This window comes from Seriola dumerili, unplaced genomic scaffold (genome assembly GCF_002260705.1).
Source record: "Seriola dumerili isolate Sdu_G_001 unplaced genomic scaffold, Sdu_1.0 BDQW01000068.1, whole genome shotgun sequence".
Lineage (NCBI taxonomy): Eukaryota > Metazoa > Chordata > Actinopteri > Carangiformes > Carangidae > Seriola > Seriola dumerili.
In genome coordinates, this window is record NW_019174323.1 from 10354545 (window position 1) to 10379316 (window position 24772).

Sequence of the window (24772 nt, forward strand, 5' to 3'; positions counted from 1 at the left end):
AAAGGTTAGAGGTCTTTTTCTCATGGGTCTACAGCTGATAATATTAGATACACTTATCACTATCACTGGAATCCAATATCTCATTCCATCCAGTAATCAGTCCCAGTGTTTATTTATCAGAGTTTTCTGTTGTCACTGCTGATATTGTATAGTGTGTGTGAAGCTCTGCAGGAAGAAGTTGAGGATATCATGAATAGCACATGATAAAGGTTATTGAATTGCTGATACTTTTTTTTCTAATGCAATTTTTTGGATAAATTAATTTTAATTTGGAGCCAGTGCTTTGACACAAAAATGATCTTTTGAATGATAAAATTATCTAAATAGCAATGAATTTACATTTATATATATATCGCTGTATATACTGTACGCAGTGCAGTTGTTGTTTTTGATCATCACTGTTTTACTGTTGGGACTTTTCTGTTTTCTCTGCGAATGCACATTTGATTTTAATTAATTCCCCAGAATCTCTTAAGACCTTTCAGTCACTGCCTTGGCTGACAGCTTTGTCTCCCTGTGTGTTTCCCAGTTTGAAAGATGAATAAATGAATGATTGAGGCCTCTGTATGGTCATGAAATTCATATGACTAATTTGAGAATGTCTCCATTTCCACTTCAAAAGGGTAGCTTGCAAAATCAGTTCAGGGCGAGAGAGGAGAGAGATACTGCTCGTATGTTTGATAGATGTAAGACTGGATAGTTTTAAACTTTATAAACTTAATATTTCAAATTGTATTTTCTCTAATAAGAAAACAACTCACAATTTTCATTTAATTTCATTATTTTTAAAAATATTCAGGGTTAGTTCAGCCAGATATTTTTTTTGCTGTAAAGGTATCTGTTTTTTTTTTGTTTTTTTTTTTACATTTTTTTTATGGGAAGCCAAGGACAAGACAATCCTTAAGGTTATTTTCGTGCATACCTTCACCATGCAAAAGGAAGAGAGGAGCCGACAGATGATAGATGTTGTGAACCAGATGAACTACGTGGTCTGATATGTAGGTGGCCGCACTTTTCTTCATTGTCTGATTGTTTTATAAGTTGCAGCTGTTTCTACACAACTTCTTTCAAAGCGCTTGTTTGAAGTGGCACGTCTTTTCGAGGAGGTGCTGTGTTTGTGCTTTGGATTTGTTCAGTATGCAACTTTATTTGCAGGTCGCGTATGATGCCCATTCTCTGAAACACATTCATTTTTTCAGTAGTCAGATTCTTTTGAATCTCCTGTTTCATTTAATGCAAACACGGCTGAAAAATATGCTCCCGGTCTGCACTGTATCATGAATCGTAGCTCGCAACCTGTAGTCTGTCTCTGTGTAGGACATTTAAAGAATTTAGTGGATTATTCTGTCGCTCTAACTGTGATCGATAGCTCACACCTGTGTAAACTACAAAATTTCCACTTATTCTACTTATCTCTTCCTTCCTCTCTGTCTTTTCTCTGTCCTCTCCTCCCATCTCTCTTCTGCTCTCACTTTTCTGTCTCTGTTTCTCTATCTTGTTTTTTTTTTCTTGCTTGTATGAAACATTTTTCACCATCTTCTCTCCGATCGAACAACTTTTTCCTGCTGCGTCCTTTAACTAAGGTTTATATCAAGTTTATTTTCTTTTATTCTGGTTTTCTTCCCTTTCTTTTTTTCCCCTTCCTGTCTATGCTTTCCAAACACACACACATGCACACACACGCAAGCACTGTGAGTTCATTACAGAAGCTGTGAGACCGGATCCACAAATCAAACTGCGTAAATAAGCAAGTGTTGTTCCTGCAGAGCAATCACTGCTGTTGCCATGGCTACCTGTGGCACATCTCAAGGATTATCAAGGACAACCTTTAAGTGTGTGTGTCTGCATATGTGTGTGCATACACAGTCGTGTATGTGGGTGGTTGTGTGAGATTTCTTTGAGTGTGATAATTGACAGAGAGAATCTGTCTAATTCCTGGTACTCAATTGATTTGCTGTACATCGTCTTGCTTTCCTGTTATTTTACCTCTCTGACAAACACTTGATTCACTGACACCTTCTTGGTTCTGTGTGAATAAAGGTTGTGTAATGGTTTGGGTCTGACCACTCAGCAGCATTCAGTGCTGAAAACCTCACCCGGACAGTCTGTGCTTTAGAAGAAGAGAGGTTTTCGGGGCAGGAACTGTATCCCAGTGACTAAAATAGGATCTGTAAGGTACTGCAGTTGAATGTAGGTGAAACTCCTCAAAGACTCCCTCAAATGTTTCCTGGCAAAGCTCCCGTGCTGGAAAACGGCTGTTAGTTTATGTGGCATCCATCCCGACAATGTACTGTATGTCTACCTGGCAGCTCTAGCACCAGTGTAGAAACTGTCCATTAGTCCTTTGTTAGCAGAGATGAGGACAGGTTTGTGTGTGTGTGAGTGAGTGTGTGTGTGTGTAAACAGACAGACTAATGGACCTGACTGAAATCCAAACAGAGGAACTGGCAGGTGATCAATGCTGTTTACTTCCAGCGGGTGAAGTGTGCAGACTTCCTTTGGCTGGTCGAGGGATAGAGAGAGTATGGTATGCAGGGATTGGTGGATCAGAAGACTTGTGACATTCAGTTTAATCCTGAAAAACTGATCCACATTTCATTGAGGCTTAGAGCTTTCACGGCGAAAGGGAAACATCAGAGTAGATAATGTCCCGCTCTTAATCTCTCCTCATTCTCATTCCTGCTCTCTCTTCTTTCCACACTGGTATGAGGAGCAGCAGTCTCTGCTTTCTTTGTGCTCTTGCGAAGATTTCAACTCATTCTTCCCTCTTCCCCTTGACTGCATTAACCTGTCCACAGTTCATCTCTCTCACCCTGTTTTCATGTTACCCGTCTTTCTCTCACTCAGTATGCTAGATGGTGATATCACATGTGGAAAAAATTACTGATCTCTCTTCTTGTCTCTCCCGCCTCCTTTACTTGTCCATCCAGAACGTCAGCTGGCCAACAGTATGACCAGCAGCAGCTCTCTTCCTCCCAGTGTCAGTGGGATCAGTAAGGAGCTGGCAGAGCTGCGTCACCTGGTGCAGTTCCCTGAGGAGATTGCCTGTATCCTCACCGAGCAAGAGCAGCAGCTCTACCAACGGGTAGGAGGAATTCATACAATAGATGTTGGGGGTCAAAAAAAAAAAAAAAAAAAAAAAGAAGTAAACGCACTGTGTGGTTGTTGTTGGACAGGAAACGGGGTTCAGGAAAGACAGATATTGATTCTGAATTGACATCTTAGGGAAAGAAGACACATTCAAAATTCAATTCATTCAACATTCAGTTTCTAATATAATAATCCCAGTCTCTGTTCAATCATTCATTTTTCAGTGTAATAAGAAATACTCACCCCTAACACTGTGTGTCTTACTGCAGGTCTTTCCCTTGGACTACCTCTGTTTCCTCACTCGAGACCTGGGCAGTCCTGAGTGCCAAACTAAACACCACCCAAACCTCAAGGCCTCATTGTCTGCGCCCGCCATGCCTACCCAGAGTGCTCAGCGAAGTAATGCTGTGGAGGACCTGGTGACACGGTTCAACGAGGTGAGCAATCCCAGTATAGTTTCTGTTGACCAACTAATTGATTAATCAACTAATTGTTTCAGCTCTGTCTCAACTGTAAGATCCACTTTTGACACTTTTTTTTAGGTGTAAAGTCAGTAGGCCTCTTCCACCTTTAAATCCTGCAGGGACTAATCGCAGTAACTTTCCCAGTCAGCCGACAGTATATCTCACAAGCTCAGTTTTTACTACACAACTGAAGTCTGGATGAGATCACTCGAGAATCTGTGATACGATTCAGCAAAGAATGTGGGATAGTTTGATGGTGAGACTCGTGAATGCCTTGACTTTTTACACACAGCCTTATACAGACGTAGAGTTACTCATATTGAAAAGGGGGCACCTCTCAACTATTGGGAAAATAATGATTTATAAAAAAAAAAAGGTTTCTCCTGTTTAGATAACTCTGTAGCCTGCCCTTAATGACATCATCAGAGACAGTGAAAATGCCTGTGCTCTGATTTGACATGAATATGAAGGGTTGAAAAGCGTTGCAGAGCAGCAATCATGTTTTCCTTTATGCTGTTGTGTTTTCTATGCTGTGCGGAGACATACCAACATATCAGCTCATGACTGAAGCGCACACTGTGCAATGTAAGTTGGCTGAAGCTGCTCTCCTGGGTCTCGTGTCTTTATGGCGAGTGACTTTGAGGATAAACAATCACAACACTGTACTGGTGAGAAAGAGAAAGTGAGGCAGAGAGAGACTGATCGGGAATGATGAAGTCATCTTTAAGTTGCATGCCTTTCACATCAGCTGGTTTTCATTTAAGTCAGCGAGAGGAGAGGCACATGAAAAATAGTTTCCCAAATGTGCATCGTAGCCATATATGGGCACAATGATACAACAGTCAAATGACAACAGTGTGAAGACACTGATGGAGAGGGAGACAAGATATGATGTAGGAGTATCCTGCCCTAGCTGGCTCTACACTACGCTTTCGACGTTTACCTACAATTCTCCTCAGCGATGGACAGTGTTATGTCAAATATTTACATTAAATATCTGTTAAAAGATCTTCCAATATTTTTGAATTTTTCATTTTCAATCCCTTTTCAGCAGGCACTTGTCACATAATAGGGGGCTTTTATTCTTTTATAACCATTATTGGTACTGCTGTGATTCAGATTATTGATTATGATTAACAAAAAATTAATCAGCAACTGTTCTGATAATTAATTAATTAGTTATTAAAGTAATTTTAACTAATATTTTTTCCCATTCAAACTTCTCAGATGGGAATATTTTATGTTTTTTTTTTTACTCTTAGTCTATGTAAGTAAAACTGAAAATTTTGACATTTTAAGATGTCACTATGGGCTCTTGGAACTTCTGATACATTGCATTTCTTTTGAGGAAATACATTTTCCACATGGTATGCATTTGTTTTGTTTTTTTAAAGATATAGGTACATGTGGGTAACATTCTGGTTGAGGTTGTTCTGGTTGACTGTCCTGGACTGGATCAACTGTTTGCAGATATTAATGAATTAGTTTGAGTGTTTTATTTCTTCCCTCACACTTGACTGACAACATGTTGTAAATTTAAATGAAAAAAAATTATCTAATGGTTTTTTATCCTGAATTTCAAGCCATGTAAGGGAGTGAAAGATTCTGCTGTAAAAAGGATAGCACGGCAAGAGAGAATTTGGCGGCAAGGAAGGGTGAACAGTTTGGACCCCTTTGTGTCTGTCTGGAGTGTTTAGCTTTGACAGGACCAGTATGTGCTCATGCGCTGAGTTTGTAATAGTTCTCTGTCAACCTTGGTTATGTAATTCATGTATCAAGGAGAAACTGACCCTCATAGTTCAACTAATAACACACGCACAGATGGAGACAGACAGACGGACAGACAGATGGACACATAGACAAACATCAAAGAGGGATCAGCTTGTACCCAGCTCCGGTTCTGTGTGTGTGTGTGTGTGTGTGTGTGTGTGTGTGTGTGTGTGTGTGTATGTGTGTGTGCGTGTGAGTGCTTGAATTTTTGTCAACTGATAACACCTATGCTGTGTATATAAGGGATGGAGATGTTTGAAGAAACCTTTTAGACAGTTTTAGTCTGTTGTATTGTCCTCTTGTCTGTTTTCATCTCTGCTTTGCTCTTCTCTGCTATTACACGCTCTCTCTATATATAGCATATCTTCATATCCTGTCTACTATCTCTCTTACACAACACTAAGTACACACTTTTGCTATCTGGAATATCAGAAGAGATGCCAACTCCATATGACTCCTTGATGTGCGACGGTTTCGAAAAGCCACTTTTCAGACGGTCAGAATGGTTTAGATGGCGATTGTAATACAACCCAGCTGCTGACATGGCTTCGCATTATGTCATAATTCTAGAAGTGACTGATAGCAGATTTTCACGCAAGGCACGCAACGCATGCAACGCACGCACGCAACGCACATCGCGCAACGCACGCACGCAACGCACATCCTGGCACGCACAGAGCAAGGGAGTAACAGATAAGATACTGTAGGGCAGCGGAGTTGTTTGTCAGAAAGCCATATACAGTAGATTCTGGAAGAAGCTTCCGCACAACTGAAGTAACAGACATCGAGGCGCTGCATCTTCTCTGGCTCCAGCGGGGGTTTTCTATAGCTGATGCTTTGTATCTGATCCATCTGAAAATGGTGACAAGTGAGAAAAGAATGCAATTTATAATTATCAACCAATGAAAAAGCTATCTATGTAAATACAGAGATACTGCAACACCTTGATCAGGTGTGTTCGGAGAAGATAGTGTTCAATGGACAGGAAGGAAATAATGACCATTGTATTTTATAATATGAACGTATTGAGAATGGTTAATTAATTATAGGTCTCCACCATAAGGTCCATTGAGTAGCTGCTCTGGAGCTATTGTGAAAGTGCTCGGAGAAAATGGAAATTTTAACATCTACAATTCTGTGATGAATGGGTCGACTCCATCTGCAGATGAAGCTAATGTGATATATGATAGAAAGCTCCAGAACAGCTACCAAATGGACCTTGTGGTGAGGTCTTTTTCTCCACTGACATTTTTAAGGTCAAGAATAAACTTTGAACCTCATTTAAATTTTATTTCCACTCAACGGCATAATCCATTAGACAGGATTTGGAGGATGAGTGGTGCAACTTTAGCTTAAGTTTTAGCTTTTAATGTTTGTCAGGTTGAGTCAATAAAGATATTGCATTGGGGAAAACAGTTTAGAAGAGACAGTTTTAAGTGTGTGAGATGGATTACATTTTCACAGCGACCTTCCCGGCCCTCAGCCCTCCGAATACTCGTGCTTCTATCACACAGGAATGCATAAACTGGCATGCTTTCACTCATATTGGATAGGGACTTAACAAACCATAACACTATTAACATGAGTGAGTTTGAAATTATGACAGCCACCTTTTTAAAGCCTGACAAATAAAATTTAGCTTTTTATCAAACACTGTAGATTATATGTTTATGAAGTGAGCTCTGTGTATGTACAAGCTCATATCTGAGATGTCTGTATATACTGTGTGTTAAATTGTATATGTAAGTGCCTGATTTTGATATGTGAGTATCTATGGTCTCATATCTAGTGTATGTGAAAAGGTCGGTATTCTGTACATGGGCAGGGGGGTTTGGTTGCATGTGTAATGGAGGATTTCTGTACTTGCTTGTGTCATAATCTATGAAAAGGTCAGAGGTCAGATTGGGGAAAAAAAAAATCACATTTTACCAGTGTTAAAACTGTACTTTGTTACGTGTGTGTGTGGTGTGTGTGTCTTTATTTAGTCCCTGTGAAGTCAGACTGTGGTGGGCTTTACAGATCCTTACATAACCCAGTAATAGATCTCTGGGCCAGGGGGATGTTTTTACCGTCTGCAAGGGGGTTGGGGAGTTTTTGTGTGTGTGTGTGTGTGTGTGCGTGTGTGTGTGCGTGTGTGAATAAGTTCATGAAGCTAAAATGCATAGACACATATGCTAGAGAGCAAGAAGCAGTCCGATTGAAATCTGATCTTTTCCCGTAGTGTGTGTGTGTGTGTGTGTGTGTGTGTGTGTGTGTGTGTGTGTGTGTGTGTGTGTGTGTGTGTGTGTGTGTCCATCACAAAAAATGTGAAAGGAAGCTGACTGTGATAAATATCTGGTCTGTATCTTTTGCGTGTGCTTGAGGGCAGTCTGAGCAGAGACAGAGTGTAGCTGATAGATATCTGATCTCATTCTTTCTTTTGTGTGGCATGTATGTTTGTGTGTGTGTGTGTGTGTGTGTGTGTGTGTGTGTGTGTGTGTGTGTGTGTGTGTGTGTGTGTGTGTGTGTGTGTCTGAGTGTGTGTGTCGATGTCAGTGTCAGAGTGTGGCCAGCTGGCATGCTCCTGTGCATAGACTACCACTTTAGACACAGGTTGCCATACCAGAATTTAAAAGAGACGACACAAGCGCATGGAAGACCACACACAACGGAGAGTCTCAGCTGACTGTCCTTTGGCTGTGGACCTTGCCTCCTGTTCACTGGGTTTTAACACACGTTGTAATAACACACTAACACATTTACAAGTCATTCTGTGGTTTGGTATCAACCTGAAGACTGTTCAATTAGCAGTGCCCACTGTTAAAACATTTTCATGCAGCTACGTGCAGCATATTGCACCAGTACTAAGGATTTTTATCCATGTACATTTTCAAAGCAGTATGTTTATTTGAATATTAAAAATGTGTATAAATAACATTTTAATAAATGAATAGTCCAGAAAAGAAGGACTTTTCAAAAATTCTACTAGAGTCATGTCTGTACTTCTGCTTAGATCTTGGGTGCTAAAGCTGGTGGAGAAGTGGCGACATCAAGAATGTTACTGTTTGTTCATCAGTTTGAGTGTGATAGTAACTATTAGTAATATGTATGTGTCAATAGGTGAGTTCGTGGGTGACGTGGCTTGTCCTGACAGCAGGATCCATGGAGGAGAAGAGGGAGGTTTTCTCCTACCTGGTCCACGTGGCTAAATGCTGTTGGAACATGGGGAACTACAACGGTGTCATGGAGTTCCTGGCAGGACTCAGGTTCTAAGCAACACACAGACAGGACACTCTCAAATATGCTAAAATAATCATTCTGGGCTCATAAATGTACAACTGACTGAGAATTTCTTTGTCTTCCAGGTCTCGTAAGGTGCTGAAGATGTGGCAGTTTATGGACCAGTCGGACATCGACACCATGAGAAGCTTGAAGGACGCCATGGCTCAGCACGAGTCTTCTTCTGAGTACAAGAAGGTTGTGACCAGAGCTCTCAATATCCCAGGATGCAAGGTGGGTTGTTGCTCAGGTGACGTTTGGTAATGTAATGGTCTAGTTATTCATGTGGGTCACTCCTCTTCAGTGTGCATTTGTTTCATGACTATAATAGAGCATGTATATCTTTCTTTTCTGAGCACTGGAATGACAGAAAATCAAAAGCACAACTGGATGTGTTTTTCTCTGTCTTGTCTGTGCACCATAGGTTGTGCCATTCTGTGGGGTATTTCTGAAGGAGCTCAGTGACGCATTGGACGGGACGGCAAGTATCATTAGCCTTAAACCACCTCCAGACAACACAGAGGACTCTATAGAGGTACAGTAAACAGCATACACGAACATACACACATCTTATATAACTGATCCAAGAAGTAAGAATCCGACATGTCCTCTTCTCTCTAGTTTGTGTCCGACTACAGCGGCCAACACAACTTCATGTCGCGGTCCGGTCCAAATGGCTTGCACGTCCCAGAAAAAGAAGCCACTGTCAGCAACATCCTCCAGATTATCAGGTACGCTGCATCCATGTAAAGACTGTTTCTGTACTTTCTGACTAATGACAGTCTTCTCTGATCTTCTCTTCTTGACTTTATTATCTGTCTGCTTCACTCCCCCGGCGATTTCTACCACTTTGTTCTACTCACCTTTTTTGCTTTGATCTCAGATTTGCAAATACTCTTGCTCTTCACTCTTTTCTGACTCTCTCCTCAGATCTTGTAATCGTAGTTTGGAGGCAGAGGATCCTGATGAGGCGTCCACCAGTCCCTCTTCTACTGGCCCATCCCCCGCATCAAGAAACAACTCGTTCAGGGACCGCTGCCGCAATCAGTCAGTGTCTTTGTTTTGTTTTTTTTTTTCCTTTTTATTTTATATTCTGTTTACCCCAAAGACAGAGTCCTTTCGGTGTCCAGCATCAAGCACTAAACTGCGACTCTGGAGCTCTTAAAAAATGAATGTGTTCTGTTTAAGAATACGTTACACTGGTGACTGTTTTCTGTCACAGGGTCTTAAGCCCATTCAGCTGAAGGATGATCTCTCTGTTTTTACCGTGTGTGGGGGATGTTGTGCAAGATAAGCTTTTAAGACATATAGTACAGTATCGAATGGCACCTAGCATGTGACCCAATCCATCAACACATTGGGACACTGTGTTTCAGTTGATTGCGTAGTTGTTTGTTTACTGTTTAACTGTAATTCTTCTTTCTGGCTTCTTCTTTTCATTCAAAAAATATGTTTAAAAAATGTAGAGCAACATGTGGAACAAATTCTTAATTCTAAATCCGTCTCAATTTGTATTTCAATATAATATATATTTTATCACTTTACCAAACAATTTAGAGGAATGTTAAGGCACCCTTAAGCTATTTTTAACTTTTGGTTGAACCACTCCTGGAAATTTTGTATTGTTTAGCACTGTGACCTTCCTGCTAAAGGTCTGTGTCCAAAATTGTGTTCTTTATTTTCCTGTTCATTCACAAGTGACTCACTAAAAGAAAATGGTCTATTATTCACAGATTTTTTGATGAAAACTGAACCCTGCCATGCTGTGATTGATAGAAAGACTGCAGTTTCTGAAAAGGCATTTATGCACATGCCGCTACAACAGTCTCTCTTGTAATAAATAAGACAACTGCCATATAATGATTTTCAAACAATATAATTCGTTTCCTTAGTTAGGAATATGTTTTCTGTACAATGCACTAAAAGTAAATAACGATATTTTACATTTTCTGTAATTTCTGAGGCCAGATGAACTGGATCCTCACCAAACTTCTACTGTAGAGCGTCGTATTCTGGGTCATTTGCCTTTCAAAAAAATACCTGCACAAGATAATGGGTTTGTGAAGGAACTTATGTACAGATTGTTATTGAGATGAGGTGATGTTCACATAAACCCCTGTGTCACAGAGAAAAGAGATAACAGGTTAGTTTCCTGTCAGGGCAGGAAGGAGCAGAGCTCTGGCACTTTTCAGCACACTGGTGACAGGTAGCTCGCTGGAATTAGGACACCAACATGAAATGCTGTTAGAAAACTGATTTAATTTCAGGCTCGGGCTGTGGTGTTTCTACTGAGGAAACCTGGATTATCTTCTCTTTGTTTCTAGACAGTTCTCTTTGACTCTGAGTTATTATTTCACGTTAGAGCTCAGGGAACACTACTTCATTTTGGCTAGGGGAATGCTGTTCATCCGTTTGTACTCGGATGCAGATAAATATCATCTTTCTTATTCGCAGAGGTTTAGGTGTTCTTTTCCTGTGTTTCTCTCTTTCCCTCCGGCATCGTCTTTTTGCTATTATTCTCTTTACTTCTGAGGGCTTGTGTCTGCTCTTTATTCTTCTCACTCTTCCTCTCCTACTTATTTGTCTCATTCTCCTCCATCCCTTAGTTCCCATTCATTTAGGACACCGCCAGAATCAAACCGTGTCTTGTAAGTGATTGTAAGAGTTTCAGGAGTAATGATGTCTAACCTCACCTGGATAGTTTGCGTAGAAAGTAGTTTAGTAGTCAAGGAATGTGCAATGACAAATGCATGATGCTTTTTTGCTTGTTCAACCACGCTACAGTACAGAGCTGTTTATTGTACTGTAGATGCAGCTAATTTCTTTCTTTTGACTAGACCTCAATGTATTTTCTAAATAACTGCTTCACTGCACTCGCTGCAATAGTTGAAATCAAACATAGAAACTGACAGATTCCTGATAGACTCATAGATTTCCTGTAGAAATCAGTAAACTAAAACTTTGATGTTCATACCACTTTCTCTTTTTTTATTATTTCTTTTTTTCACAACTTCACACTGCATTTCTTCTCTCTGAACTTCTATCCATTTTCAGATTCATGGTCGGGGACTTGTCGGATTCAGAAGGTGACTTGTCGTCTGAGCCGGTGGTGAAGGAGGTAGAGTTTCAGGGCACTGAGGAGACACACAGAGCTTTCAGCCACGGCACTGAGCTTATTCCCTGGTAAGAAAGAAACACGCACACACTCACGCAAAAAATGTACACCTATCTCACACACACTCCACACTCTTTGTATTCTCTTTTTCTAGGTACGTGTTGTCACTACAACCTGATGTTCACCAGTTCCTGCTGCAGGGGGCTACAGTCATCCACTACGACCAGGACAGCCACCTCACAGCTCGCTGTCTGCTACGACTACAACCTGACAACACAACACTTACCTGGGGTAAAGTATGACAGAGATTTATCAAAACCATCTCCATACAATTTAAAAGACATGATTGGGTTTTTTTTACACCACTTTCAACCACTTGTAATTAATTTGGCTACTGTTATGTAATCAGTTTGTGTCTGCCATTGTGATATTTAAAACATTATGAGTATGTTTATATCCCAGACAGACAAGCCCCATTTCCCCGCTCATTATTACTCTTTAAACAAATGGAAAACAGGCCTCCACAATATAAAAGAAAATCCTATTTCCTGTGTCATTATTATGTTTTAAACATGTTGTAAATGTGTTTATCCCGACCCCCTGTCTCTTGTAACACATACAAATTAAACTGGTTGTAAATATGTGCATTCGTGCCGTTTACTACATTTCAAACATATCATAAATGTGTTGATTTACGGCAGGTAAGCCTCAGAGCGGAGGAGCTTCGCCTCCAGAACAACCCCTGGGATTAGGACAGACTGTAGTGGCAGGACTAGCAGAAGGCCTGTTGGACCTGGGAGTGGTGAAGGTTTGTTGAAGTGTTTTGGGATCTAAACTGCAAAAAAAAAAAAAGAAAAAGATAATTGAATTTGAATATTCGAGATTCACAAATGTGCATTGAAAGAATACTTGACAGTCACGGGTTGGATTGTAGTCTTACTGATATGTTTATTTGAATGTGCAGGCAGTGTTTCTGGGTCACCAGGGAGTGGACGTCCATGCTGTGTGTTTGCAGAACAAGCTGAGCCAGATGACGGTGGAGGAGAACGGTCTCAGCCTCCTCTACGGTCTCAGCACCACCGACAACAGGTGAGTACCTTGTTACATCTCACATCCTACTTTGAAATCCAGTTTTTGAACACTGGTGAATTGCCACAAAGGCAATTGGTAAGAAGATGAGGAGCTGCCTTCCTGTTCAATACATATGTTAACTGATCTCTCAACCGCTGGCAACAGGCTCCTGCACTTTGTGGCCCCTAATCACACGGCACGAATGCTTCACAAGGGCCTGTCAGAGTTGGTGAATGCAACCAGGAAATTGAAGAGGTTTCCCGACCAAAGGTTGCAGTGGCTGAGGAGGCAGTATGTCAGTCTCTATCAGGTAGATATACTCTGAACTGAATGGTGTTTCCTTCATAATACTTTGCTTACACACAATCAGTTCCATCAGTGTCTGACGTTTTTCAGTTTTATTACTTTTCCCTCTTTTAAGTAAATTGTGCCTTGGATTTTTGTCTCCATTGCTCTTTAAAGATGAAAAGTTCACACATGTCCCTAAAACATCTTGAAATCAAGGTAGTTTTCCTTCTCTTAGCCATTTTGTGCCTATTCATTTTCTTTAGGAATTGAATCCTAAATTCCCAAGGGCCTGAGGAAAACTGAGGATCGTGTGATTTGCAAATTTTCTAAATGGCCTTTAGCTAAACTTTGCCTGTGTTAACCTATGTGTTTGCTTCCTTTCCTCTGTGTCTGTGTTTGCTTCTTTTAGGAGGATGGCAGGTACGAAGGCCCAACACTGGCCCAGGCCATTGAGCTGTTTGGTGGGCGCAGGTGGAACATGAGCACAGGTGGGACGGAGAAAACTGGTGCCCAGAAAAACAGCCCTCTGAGCATCAACGATAAGGCCAAGAAGAAGAAGAAGGTCCTGGTCAGGGTCAGTACATAGAGTTGACATTATACGTTCTATTTAAAAGATTGAAGTTCATTTTTAAGCTTCGCCGTGGCTCTTATCTCTTAAGAGTTAAATGTGAGCAAGTAAGACATCATTTTAATGCTAAAGGAGACATACAGGTTGGCCTGTCTTATTTCCTATTAAACCTACCATCTCACACAGAGTCAGTTTTTTACTGCTGAGTACAGTTGTTGGTTTGTTTTTCACAAAGTCTTTTACCCCCCCAACACAGGGCGACAGCGGGGACGCCACAGATGACGAGATGGTTTCTAGGAAAACACGGAGCTGTAAGGAGGGGCTGTATCGGAACGGACCGGAGTCTGACAGCATCGACCAAGAAGATCCAGGTGACATTTTCAGAAGCCACTTAAATTCACAGAAAGAATCTAAACTCCACAGGTGTCTGCTAATTGAAGATGTAGCTAGATTAAAAGGTATAATTACTATTGCAGTTACTAAAGAGTAAAACATTCTTTACATGACATGATTTCCTATAGTACTGTATTATGTCCGCATGATCTTTATTTACACTTAGTCTTCTTTGCTTCCATAGAGGACAGCTTCCCTGGACCATTCTCCCTCTCATCCAATAAGAGCCCTGGATTGCTAGCCTCTTCTTCATCCTCCTCTTCTTCATCCAGCATGGCAGGGTCCAACCAGTGCCGCCCACAATCCTCTCCAATCCTTTCAGGAACTGCCAAGTCACAGCCAGGGTATGTACCATATATGAAGACTGGAGGTGTGAAACTTTGACCTTTTTCATGTCAGGTTAAGAAATGTTTCCCCTTGTCTGTGGGTTGCAGGGCCTGGAGCAGCAGGTCGTGGCACGGTCGAGGTAAAGGCTGTTTCAAAGGCTTCCAGAACCTCATGATTTCTGACAGCACGATGAGCTTCATTGAGTTTGTCGAGCTCTTCAAGTCATTCAGGTAAATAACAAAAAAAAAGACAAAAAAAGAGCCTGCAGAGTAAGATGCTGTGCATAAGGCACAGATTGGCAGGCTGAATTTAAAGTTTTGAACGTTTGATAAGTTCGTTTCATTTTATCGTTTTATCTAACACAAACTAAAACCTGGATAAAACACTTTTTTCTGGTTATATGTAACCATATTCAGTTATCGCCTGCAGAGGTGATATATGTTTATTGTCAATGTTCTGTTCATCATTTTTGCCATGTCACTCCCTCTTGTTATATAATTATTCTGTTTTTATCAATAGCAGCTAAAGACATGAGATCAAATAAATTCGGCAAATGCTTTTCACAGTAATAATGCCGAGGATATTTTCCTAAGATTCCTCTCTGTATAATATTTAGCTCCTATAATATTTTCCCCTGTCAAATCAAAGGAAACAATGTTTTTCCTTGATAAGAACTGGATCATTCTCATACCAGTCCTCCTACATTTCTTAGATTGTAGTGTATCCTCTCATCTGCTGCCCAGCAGTTTCCTTCAAAATTCCTCACTTGCTTAACTACAGCCTTGCCGAGAACATGGAACTACTTCAACCTTGATTTCCTAAAGATGGTAGCTGAAATCCATTAGAGTATAATTTAGATATCTAGCCGAGGTCTGTCCAATGACTACTTAAAGTGTTAATTATGAATCTAACCCATGAATCTCAAACTCTTTAAACTTTTGTGTCAGCTTGTTAACAAGAAAAATGTAAAAAATGTTAACAACTTTGTTGAATGCCAGTGTATAAATATAAATTTGACTGCAAAACTAAATAGACAGTAATAGACAATATCTGTATTGGTGGAGCTGAATTGAAACAAATTTTTAAAGACAGTTTTGCGATGAACAGCTTGTCAGTGTCAGGTGGTTGAAATGACTAAAAATTGGTGAATCATTTCCTCCACAGTATCCGAAGCAGGAAGGACCTGAAGGAGCTGTTTGACACCTTCGCTGTCCCCTGCAGCCGATCAAGTCCAGAGTCAGCTCCTCTCTACACCAACCTCAGAATAGATGACAAAGACACAGGGCAACAACCAGACCTTGGTACACTATACAATTATATTCATTTAAATATTGTTAGCAGACAAAAACATGTACAAAAGCATTAACATTACTCCTCTGTTCCTCTCCTCTCCAGACTTACTAACCCGCAATGGTTCTGATCTTGGCCTGTTCATCCGGACGAGGCAGCAGATGTCCGACAACCAGAAGCAGATCTCAGACGCCATTGCGGCAGCCAGTATCGTGACCAACGGGACAGGAGTGGAGAACGCGTCACTAGGTGTCTTAGGCTTGGCTATTCCCCAGCTCAATGACTTTTTAGTCAACTGTCAGAGGGAGCACCTGAGCTACGATGAGATCCTCAGCATTATACAGGTAGAGTCTGGAGCCTGGATAAATGACCGCAAGGATGACACTTACAACATTTTATTAATCTGAAAGGGATGGATTGATGGCTTGGAAATGTCTGATAGATTTGTGAATTGAGCAGATGAATGTGATGACACAAGGAAGTAAAAGGGACTGTTGATCAATAATAATGAATTGTTTTTCTCTTGCAGAAATTTGAGCCCTCATCAAGCATGAGACAGATGGGCTGGATGTCATTTGAAGGTTTTGCAAGGTATCATGAAAATTTACATATTTCAGAATGCATTGCATATTCATTTCAGAAACAAAATTAAAGTTTATATTGAATTCAAAACCCATGTGAAGAACTACATTACATACTGTATTCCAAATCTGTGGCAGTTAAAGACAACTTTGTTTTAAATGAGATAAAAAAAAAAGGTACTGAATTTTCAATTGTAACTATCCCTGCGAGGCATGTTTCTGTCCTATATTTTGATAAAAAAGTGATGGCTTGCTAATTGTAATCATTGCAATAGCATCATGTATTGTAATCTTAGCGTATTTCTCTGTCCATACCAGATACTTGATGGACAAGGAGAACTTTGCTTCTCGTAATGAGGAATCCCAAATGAACCCTGAGGAACTGCACTATCCTCTGTCCTACTACTACATTGAGTCTTCTCATAACACCTATCTGACTGGACACCAGCTCAAAGGAGAGTCCTCTGTTGAGCTTTACAGTCAGGTCAGTCAGACAATAACTTGCTATGTTTTTACCCAGGATTTTAACATTTTTTTATTTTTTTTTATCCACAACTCCTGTTTCTTTTTCTTTTTTTTAATATTGATACTAAATTGTGAATGTCTCGGTTACTCAGGTGCTACTACAAGGCTGTAGGAGTGTCGAGTTGGACTGTTGGGATGGGGATGATGGCATGCCAGTTATTTACCATGGACACACACTCACCACTAAGATACCCTTCAAGGTTAGGAATGCATATCGATAATTTGATTGAGAAAAGTCCATTGATTGGAAAAATAAAACAAAATGAAAACAATCCATCACTGGCTCTCCCTGCTTTTCCGCTCTCATGCCTCATTGGATTGACATGTCAAAAACAACCATACCTTCAAACACAATTGTACTGCTGTGCGATGTATTAATTTTGACATCAGTTCACCAGCCTGTTACCTTTCTATTATTTATTTCATGTAATCAGACTTGGACGTCTGTATTTATTTATAAGTTGTATCTAGTGGTAAACCTAATTTGTATTGGTTTCCACAGAGTTTTATTGTCACATATTTGACTCAGAGAGCTGTTCTGAGAATTCTGAGAATTAAATCTCTCCCATCATCCTCCAGGATGTGGTGGAAGCAATTAACCGGGCTGCGTTTGTCAATTCTGACATGCCCGTCATCCTGTCCATAGAGAACCACTGCTCCCTTCCACAGCAACGCAAGATGGCGGAGATCTTCAAGGTATGTTTTCCATGTGTGGTCAATTTGTTTCCGATGTCAGTATTTAACTTTTTGATTAGTGAGTGGTAACTGAGACACAGAGAGTCTTTGTCATTTGAGTGAATAATGAATTTCGAGTAGAGTGTTGTTTTTTTAAATCCTGGAGAAACGTTGATTAAAGATTAATTGATTTATTAACAAAAGAGTTTAGCCAAGCATCCTTGTTCCATTTTCAGCAATACCCTGCTTTATATTCAGGGAATTAGATACACCTACACCTTCAAACAGTGTAGTTTCTTGTCCAAACCCACTACTGCCCTAACCACCTAACAGGTGGGTTTTCCTCAATGGCACTTGTAACAGCGCTTTTGGAGCAAGAGTAGAACTACACTCATTTGTTTTCCTTGACCAGATTTTTCTCAGCTGCTCTGGGCTTTCAAACTGGCAGACTTCCAGACAGTCAGCTTGCTTTTTTAATGTCCAGGCTACAACTGTCCCTTTCCTCTTTTTTTTTTTCTTTTTTTTTAAGTTGTATACTCAAGGCCACACATATCTGGGCATGACAGATACATCACAGAATAACATCATGCTTTCATCTAAGAAACCTTCCCAGCATTTCATCCTCTCTGGAGACCGACTTCTGAGTGGCTTGATAAAGAGAAGTCTTTCATGTTCAGACAGCTCACCATGAGCTTGTTTATTTGTAATGTTGTTTTGTGTTGATAAAAGCACTTTCATTATTGAGTTGTTGAGGATTGCACTACAGCTTCTGAGTTCCCCTCTCCTCCTCTCACTTGACATTACAATCTGATCTGTACCTCAAATTATTTATTCATGTCTGTCTGTCATGTTTCAATTTTTATCCACTAGACGGTGTTTGGCGAGCGCCTTGTGACACGCTTCCTCTTTGAAAGTGACTTCAGTGATGACCCTCACTTGCCGTCGCCACTGCAGCTGCAGGGGAGGATCCTCCTCAAGAATAAGAAGCTGAAAGCCCACCAGGCACCGGTGGACATACTCAAACAGAAGGTTGAGTGGAGAGAAAGACATCCTGTCCGCACATACACACACATACTATATATATATATATATATATATATATATATATATATATATATATATATATATATATATATATATATATATATATATATATATATATATGACTGTGTGCATAATTTATATCTAATATAATTTATATCCTTTAATGGTGCTTTTAGGTAGCATGAGTGCATTGAATACTGTCACACATAAATAATAAATGCTAATGTGTTAAAATGTGCATCTCATCACACCATTTTCACTCAGTTTACCTTGCAAACATAGTGTGCTTCAGTATATATACACCATAGATGCAATATATATAATGTATATTTATAGGTGATGGTAGATATAGATCACACTTCAGGTACTGGTATATCTCTATAAATATTAGTTCTCCTCACACACAATTTTTACAATATTTTAACCTTTTCACAGGCTCACCAGCTGGCCCACATGCAGGCCCAGGCTAGCAACGGGTCACCGGGAGTTACTTCGCCTGGCAACCACACCAATGAGGAAGAGGAAGAGGAAGAAGACGAGTACGACTATGACTATGAGTCTCTATCAGATGGTAAGGATAATTGCAATAGGGTTTGTAATGCCTGTAAACGGCGGCAAATACTTTATTTCAGCACAAAATCAACACAGAAACTCAGCTGAACTTAGGGACCTACGATATTTCCATGGATTCTTTATATGTAGATTCTTATGTTGTAAACCTTGAATCAGGTTCTGTTCACCTTTATTCTGTCTCTCTTCTTTTCAACACTCAGGTCTCTCTTTATGTTGACACTCTGTTTTCACTCCCTTCCTTTCCTTTTTTTTTTATTTTTTTTTATTTTGCCTGCTTTCCACTTAGCTGATGTCCTCACAGCCTCTACTGCCTCGTATGGCCTTGAAGGTAAATGCACAGTTCTGACGCGTCTTTCCCAGTGTTTCCCTCTAATTTTGTTTTGCAGTGGTAGCTGTTGATCTCTCACTGATTCATCTTATTCTTGGCAAAGTTACAACATTTACAACATAATATTATCCTTCTTAGTATCCAGATGTGATTACTTAAAGGTGCTACTTGTAGACATTTACCTTGCAATTAATTTTTTCTGGGGAAATTGTGGTTCCTTGATGCAAATTTACTTGCTGTGGTTGTCTACCACTGCAGAATAACTACAGAGGAAACATGGATGTGTGATGGTGTGTGGATGTTCGTTAGTGATCTGCACCGCCGATTCCCGTCTGTGCGCACACACTGTATGAGCAGCTCGCAGCTAGTAGTGAGCTCTTTGAGTGGACAAAGTCAGGTGATCTAGTTCACTGTAGCGATCTTGCTTGGGAACCAGCAGTTCAAAATTTGAACCATTACATATTGTGTAATATCTGGAACCCTATTAAAAAAACTTTTTTATTCATTTCAATCTATTTGACAGTAAAATATTTGGAGGGTGTGTTCTTTGATGAGACTTATATGTGCTATCACTGACCGATTGAACTGATGACCAGTGCCACAAGACGTCCTCCCTCACCCTCCCTACTGTAGCTGGTAAAATAAAGACAACCGTGTGTGTTCTTCAGACATTTTGACAACAGCAGAGAGGTTCTTTGTAATAACTCTAACTCATAATGGTTTTAGAATATCATTAGGGTGTCATCTAAGCTTATTTATCACTAGTCAGAGACACCAAGAGTGTTTGTTATGATGTACACTTGTTTTATCACTATTATGAAACTGCAATAGTGCGACAAGCATTCCAACCTCCCGGTTTGCCACAGCCATTTTTCTTGAGTGACATTGTTAATACGCTGTCTGTGTATCCATCATCCAAAATTACTGCTACTTTACATTCAATTCCATCACTATGACCATTGTATTTAGAGTAACCAGGGTGTTGGTTTTTTATAGCAATTGTGATGTGAGCTTGTGTTGTACGTCTCTGTGTTTGGCCTGTTGTTTTGACACAGAATGTTGTAGACGTCATGCTTTTGGATCACTTCATTTCCCTCTATTTACATACAGTTTAGTCAGGGCAGGATGGGACCACTGTATCTACCTCTACACTATATTGATTGTCCTTAAATGGGAAATAGACTTCTATAGCACTTTTCTAGTCTTAACGGCCACTCAAAGTGCTTTACACTAGAAGCCACATTCATACATTTACACACATATTCATACATTTGCTCATATTCATACACTGTTACATCGGGGGGAATTTCAAGTTCAGTATCTTGCACACACTTAGATATGCAGACTGGAGGAGCTGGGAATTGAACCTCCGACATTCCGGTTAGTGGATGACCCGCTCCTCTGCCTGAGCCACACATACAGAGTTATGAATCACATAAACATTTGTGTATTAAGAAAAAAACCCAGACATTTCATTCAGGATTTTAACAATATGATGTCTGCATGCTTTCTCTTTCTCCCACAAACACATCACCTCCCTTCCTCCACCCCTCTGTACTGTATTTGTCTGTGACCTTGCTAGTGGCTGGGCAGACTCATCAGGGAAACAAAACAAAGCCATCTGGTTTCTCAGGCCCTCCGCTGCCCCCGCACTAAAAAACAGACTGGGGGAAACTACCCTGTCCCGGTCCCAGTCCCAGCTCTGCTCTCTCCTAATCCCTGCCCTCTGCTTGTCCCTGTCGGAAGAACTTACCGGTCATAGACCTTCCAAAAAAGGTTTCTCCAATCTAAACCTCATAGTGTGGTTCCATGTTGCTACACACACCTTCTTTTAGTCAAATATTAACCTACCAGTGAGCTATTGAGTCATCCTGACTAAATAAACCACCTTAAACTCTGACTGTCTCCATTTTACCATACATGCTTAGAGCTTAACATCAGCTGGCCCAGGAAATACAAACACTTGAGAACTAAGCTGCCAAGTTGCCACGATCCCTTGTTTAACAGTAGCTCCCTCCAGTTCCAGTCTGGTCCTACTCATCTCTCCTGCTGCTGTAGTATGACATTCAGGGTCATCTCTGTGGCTAAACCCTATTCTGAAGAAGAGATTTCAAATGCCAGGATTTAAACAAGTTCTCTGTGATAAAAAACATCTGCATTTTTACACTGATATGTTCCTTTTTGTGGTTTTGGCTGCGATGAACGTGTAGGCGGAGTGTGAGCAAAGGGAAGAACTCCCTACTGTTGCTCCTGTTTACAGTTGATAGACATTGCCTTGAATATCAGTAAGGGTGGGAGGGGGTGTTTTTGTGGGTGCTTGCTTGGAAACATGCTCATGAGCTCTGCAAGTAGTCAGGGATATACTAAATAACTGCTGATGCTTTTCCTGTCATAATTATTCTCTTATTGTTCCCACCTGCTCAAAGGTTTCCTCCCATTTGAGATGGAGGAGATTCAGACGAGCTGGAGTTACAAAATAAAAGTCCTCTAAAAGTAGTTAATCTCTGAATGAAATACAGAATCACTGTAGAGTTTGAGAATTATTCTTCTGTGGAAATTAGATCCCCATGAACACACTGAATATGCGTTCACCAGCCCATCAATGTAAGTTACCAGAGCAACCTTTTTTCATCGGAAAATAAAAAAGCAAAGAGAAAAGTGTAAACCATAGACTTGTAACTTCAAACCAAGCGATAACTAACATGGTTGAACACCATAGCTAATGCAGAAGTGCCTTTAAGCTGCAGTTAACTCTAGCGGCCGCTCAACACTCTGACTTTATTCAAGTAACAAGAAAACCCCATCTCCTCTCTTAAAATGAAGTCACTATTTGTTTTGAAGATGTGTTTTCCCAGATGCTAAATTTATGTATTTTGAAATATGTAATACTGGTGACTTAACACTATATCAAGAGTAACTGAGACACCAACGGAAAGTTTTTATTTATGGATTTTTGTCAGGTCAGTTTTTGCCTCAACTTCACTGGATCAGTGAAAACTAATGGGTTGAAGGGAGGTACAGTATATTTAGCTGTTTGCTTGCTTGATTAACAGGTGCATGATGGTTGCACACATCAACATTTTTCACCATCAGTATTTTTTGCAGAAAAATACTGCCTAGCCCTCTTTGTTTGGCAAATGAACAAGCTAACAAATGGTTTGGTTGGTGTAAATCCCAGGTATCATCTGTTTTTTTTTTGTTGTTTGAATGATTTGTTGTTTTGTCTGTATAGATAACATCCTGGATGACAAGCCAGAGGGGAAGAGCTCAGCAGACAAAGAAGAGCAACCTGTTGATGAAATACCAAAAAGGATGAAGAAGGCTGACAGCACCACGCAGAGCAAAGGAAAGGTCGGGAACTACAGTATTAAATTGACCTAATTGCTGCAGTTATGTTTACATTTAATGACTTTATTTGTTCATGTTATAGCTACAAGGTGCCAGTAGTTTTTTTTTGCCATTTGGATTCAATCCAGTGCTTATTAGTTATTTATTTTGGTTTTATCTACTTAACTATTTTGCTGGCAGATTACATCAAAGACTTACATATATGTTGAAGTCAATACAGATAGGTAAAAATAAGAAAAGAAATGTTAAGATTGAATTTGTTGATGATGTAAAAGTATGAAATTTGGATTGGAATCTGGCATTGAGGTTAAGTACATAGCCCTGCTGCTTTGTTCCCACTCACTTCTGCCTGTGCATCTACGAAGCTCCAGTGCTCCAGTAGGCACATCACTGTCTCTTCAAGTAAAATGTTAATGTGTTCTTCATGTCCTGTGTCTACCTGCACCTGTAGGTGTTTGACATGGAGCTGGGCGAGGAGTTTTACCTTCCTCAGAACAAGAAGGAGAGTCGACAGATTGCTCAGGAGTTGTCCGACCTCGTCATCTACTGCCAGGCTGTGAAATTCCCTGGTAGAGAATATTTTATCATCCTGTCTCTTTGTCAAACACGGTTCTCTCTCTTCTTTCACTTCTCATTTCAACAGGCATTTCAGATTTTTTTACTGTCTTCCCTGTTTTCCTACATGGATTCTTTTCCCAGTGCAAAGTGATTTATTCTCTGTCAAAATCTATCTTCCACCCTCTCCTCTTTTACTCTTGACATGCAATCATTTTCATTATCTCCTCTTTTCTGTCTCGCCCCACTCCCATGTTATATTTAAGAGGTCAAACCTTTCCCCATGTTTTCAAATTTTTTTTTTCATTGCATGACATTTAATATCCCTGTATTTTACTCCATTCCTCTCCCACACAGGACACCCACTAAGATGATGAATCCCTTTCTCCCCATGGGAAAGATACGGTTACCATTTTTTGTGTTGTCAGTCCCAGAACTGCACAACAGCACTACATCCCTGTTTCAAATTTGACTAAGGGCCTTTGTCACATGTGACCCTCTGCTGTCTCCCAGTTTTAACTGTCTTGCTTAAGGGGACATGTCAAAAATTAAAATGGTTTAAATTAGAGTATGGCTTTAATTCTAAATACAAAATGCTTTCTGTTCAGCAGTTCAGGATGTTTGACTTTGTTTTCTGTACCCACATAAAACTCCTCTTATTTCGTCTTTATTGGGATCTATCTTCATTCTTTGCTAGCATTTATCTCAAGTATTTCTTTTTGTCCGTTAAATATCCACCTCTTATCTCCTCTTTCCTCCCTCAAGTGTCCTCGTCTCTGCTTGTCTCTTCTTTTCTTTACGTGACATCTGCCCTTATAAACCCGCCTGTGTTTCCACTGGTATTTTATTTGTTTACTGTTTCCAGGGACCTGAGATCTGAGAAGGAGAAGGGAGGGCAACTGGCCCGATTCAGACAGACAGCAGACTGGTCGCTATGGTGTCAAACATACTAAAAGTGATGCCTGCAGGACAGAGCAGCAACATACTCATTATGATGCAGTGACAGCTTTTAGAGAAACAAATTGAGAATAAGAAGGGAAAGAGATACTGACTGTCATCATCATCATCATCATCATCATCATCGTTGTGGGGTCTCCAGGCTGTCTGCATTTCATTATTGACCACACTCTCTTTTGTTTGCTTGTTGTGTGTGGGAACCCAGGCCTGTCCACGCTGTCTCCGGCCGGCTCTGGCAGAGGGAAGGACCGGGGAAAGAGCAGGAAGTCCATATTTGGCACAGCTCCCGCTCGCTGCAGCACCACAGGGGAGGTCACGACCCAGAGCCGCACCCCTGGGAAAGGTACGCAGGGCCGAGGGGTGCTGATTCTTAGTATGAGTGTGTGTGTGTGTGTGTGTGTGTGTGTGTGTGTGTGTGTGTGTGTGTGTGTGTGTGTGTGTGTGCGCGTGTGCGAGTAAAATGCAGATTTAGTAGCTTTTGTATTTTTGTTCCATTTTTATTTGTGTTTTTTCAGAGATATTTTTGAAAAACATGAATGTTACTGAGGAAGT

The 24772-nt window shown here is 40.4% G+C and overlaps 1 protein-coding gene across 1 annotated transcript in view; it reads left to right on the top strand.

Annotated features, from left to right (window-relative positions):
• plce1 (phospholipase C epsilon 1) overlaps positions 1-24772 on the top strand; it is a gene marked incomplete at its 5' end in the record, with an annotated part of 40199 nt that overhangs the window by 9127 nt on the left and 6300 nt on the right. The window contains 27 exons of the mRNA XM_022742723.1: positions 2931-3085; positions 3360-3527; positions 8424-8569; positions 8669-8816; positions 9007-9117; positions 9204-9313; positions 9513-9629; positions 11637-11765; positions 11852-11988; positions 12399-12505; positions 12662-12786; positions 12934-13078; positions 13466-13630; positions 13881-13995; positions 14202-14361; positions 14452-14574; positions 15509-15645; positions 15740-15978; positions 16164-16225; positions 16534-16699; positions 16833-16940; positions 17320-17436; positions 18286-18444; positions 18895-19030; positions 22593-22711; positions 23160-23277; positions 24426-24563. Coding sequence (XP_022598444.1) covers positions 2931-3085; positions 3360-3527; positions 8424-8569; positions 8669-8816; positions 9007-9117; positions 9204-9313; positions 9513-9629; positions 11637-11765; positions 11852-11988; positions 12399-12505; positions 12662-12786; positions 12934-13078; positions 13466-13630; positions 13881-13995; positions 14202-14361; positions 14452-14574; positions 15509-15645; positions 15740-15978; positions 16164-16225; positions 16534-16699; positions 16833-16940; positions 17320-17436; positions 18286-18444; positions 18895-19030; positions 22593-22711; positions 23160-23277; positions 24426-24563 — 3660 coding nt within the window. The remainder of the gene's footprint in view (positions 1-2930; positions 3086-3359; positions 3528-8423; positions 8570-8668; positions 8817-9006; positions 9118-9203; positions 9314-9512; positions 9630-11636; positions 11766-11851; positions 11989-12398; positions 12506-12661; positions 12787-12933; positions 13079-13465; positions 13631-13880; positions 13996-14201; positions 14362-14451; positions 14575-15508; positions 15646-15739; positions 15979-16163; positions 16226-16533; positions 16700-16832; positions 16941-17319; positions 17437-18285; positions 18445-18894; positions 19031-22592; positions 22712-23159; positions 23278-24425; positions 24564-24772) is intronic.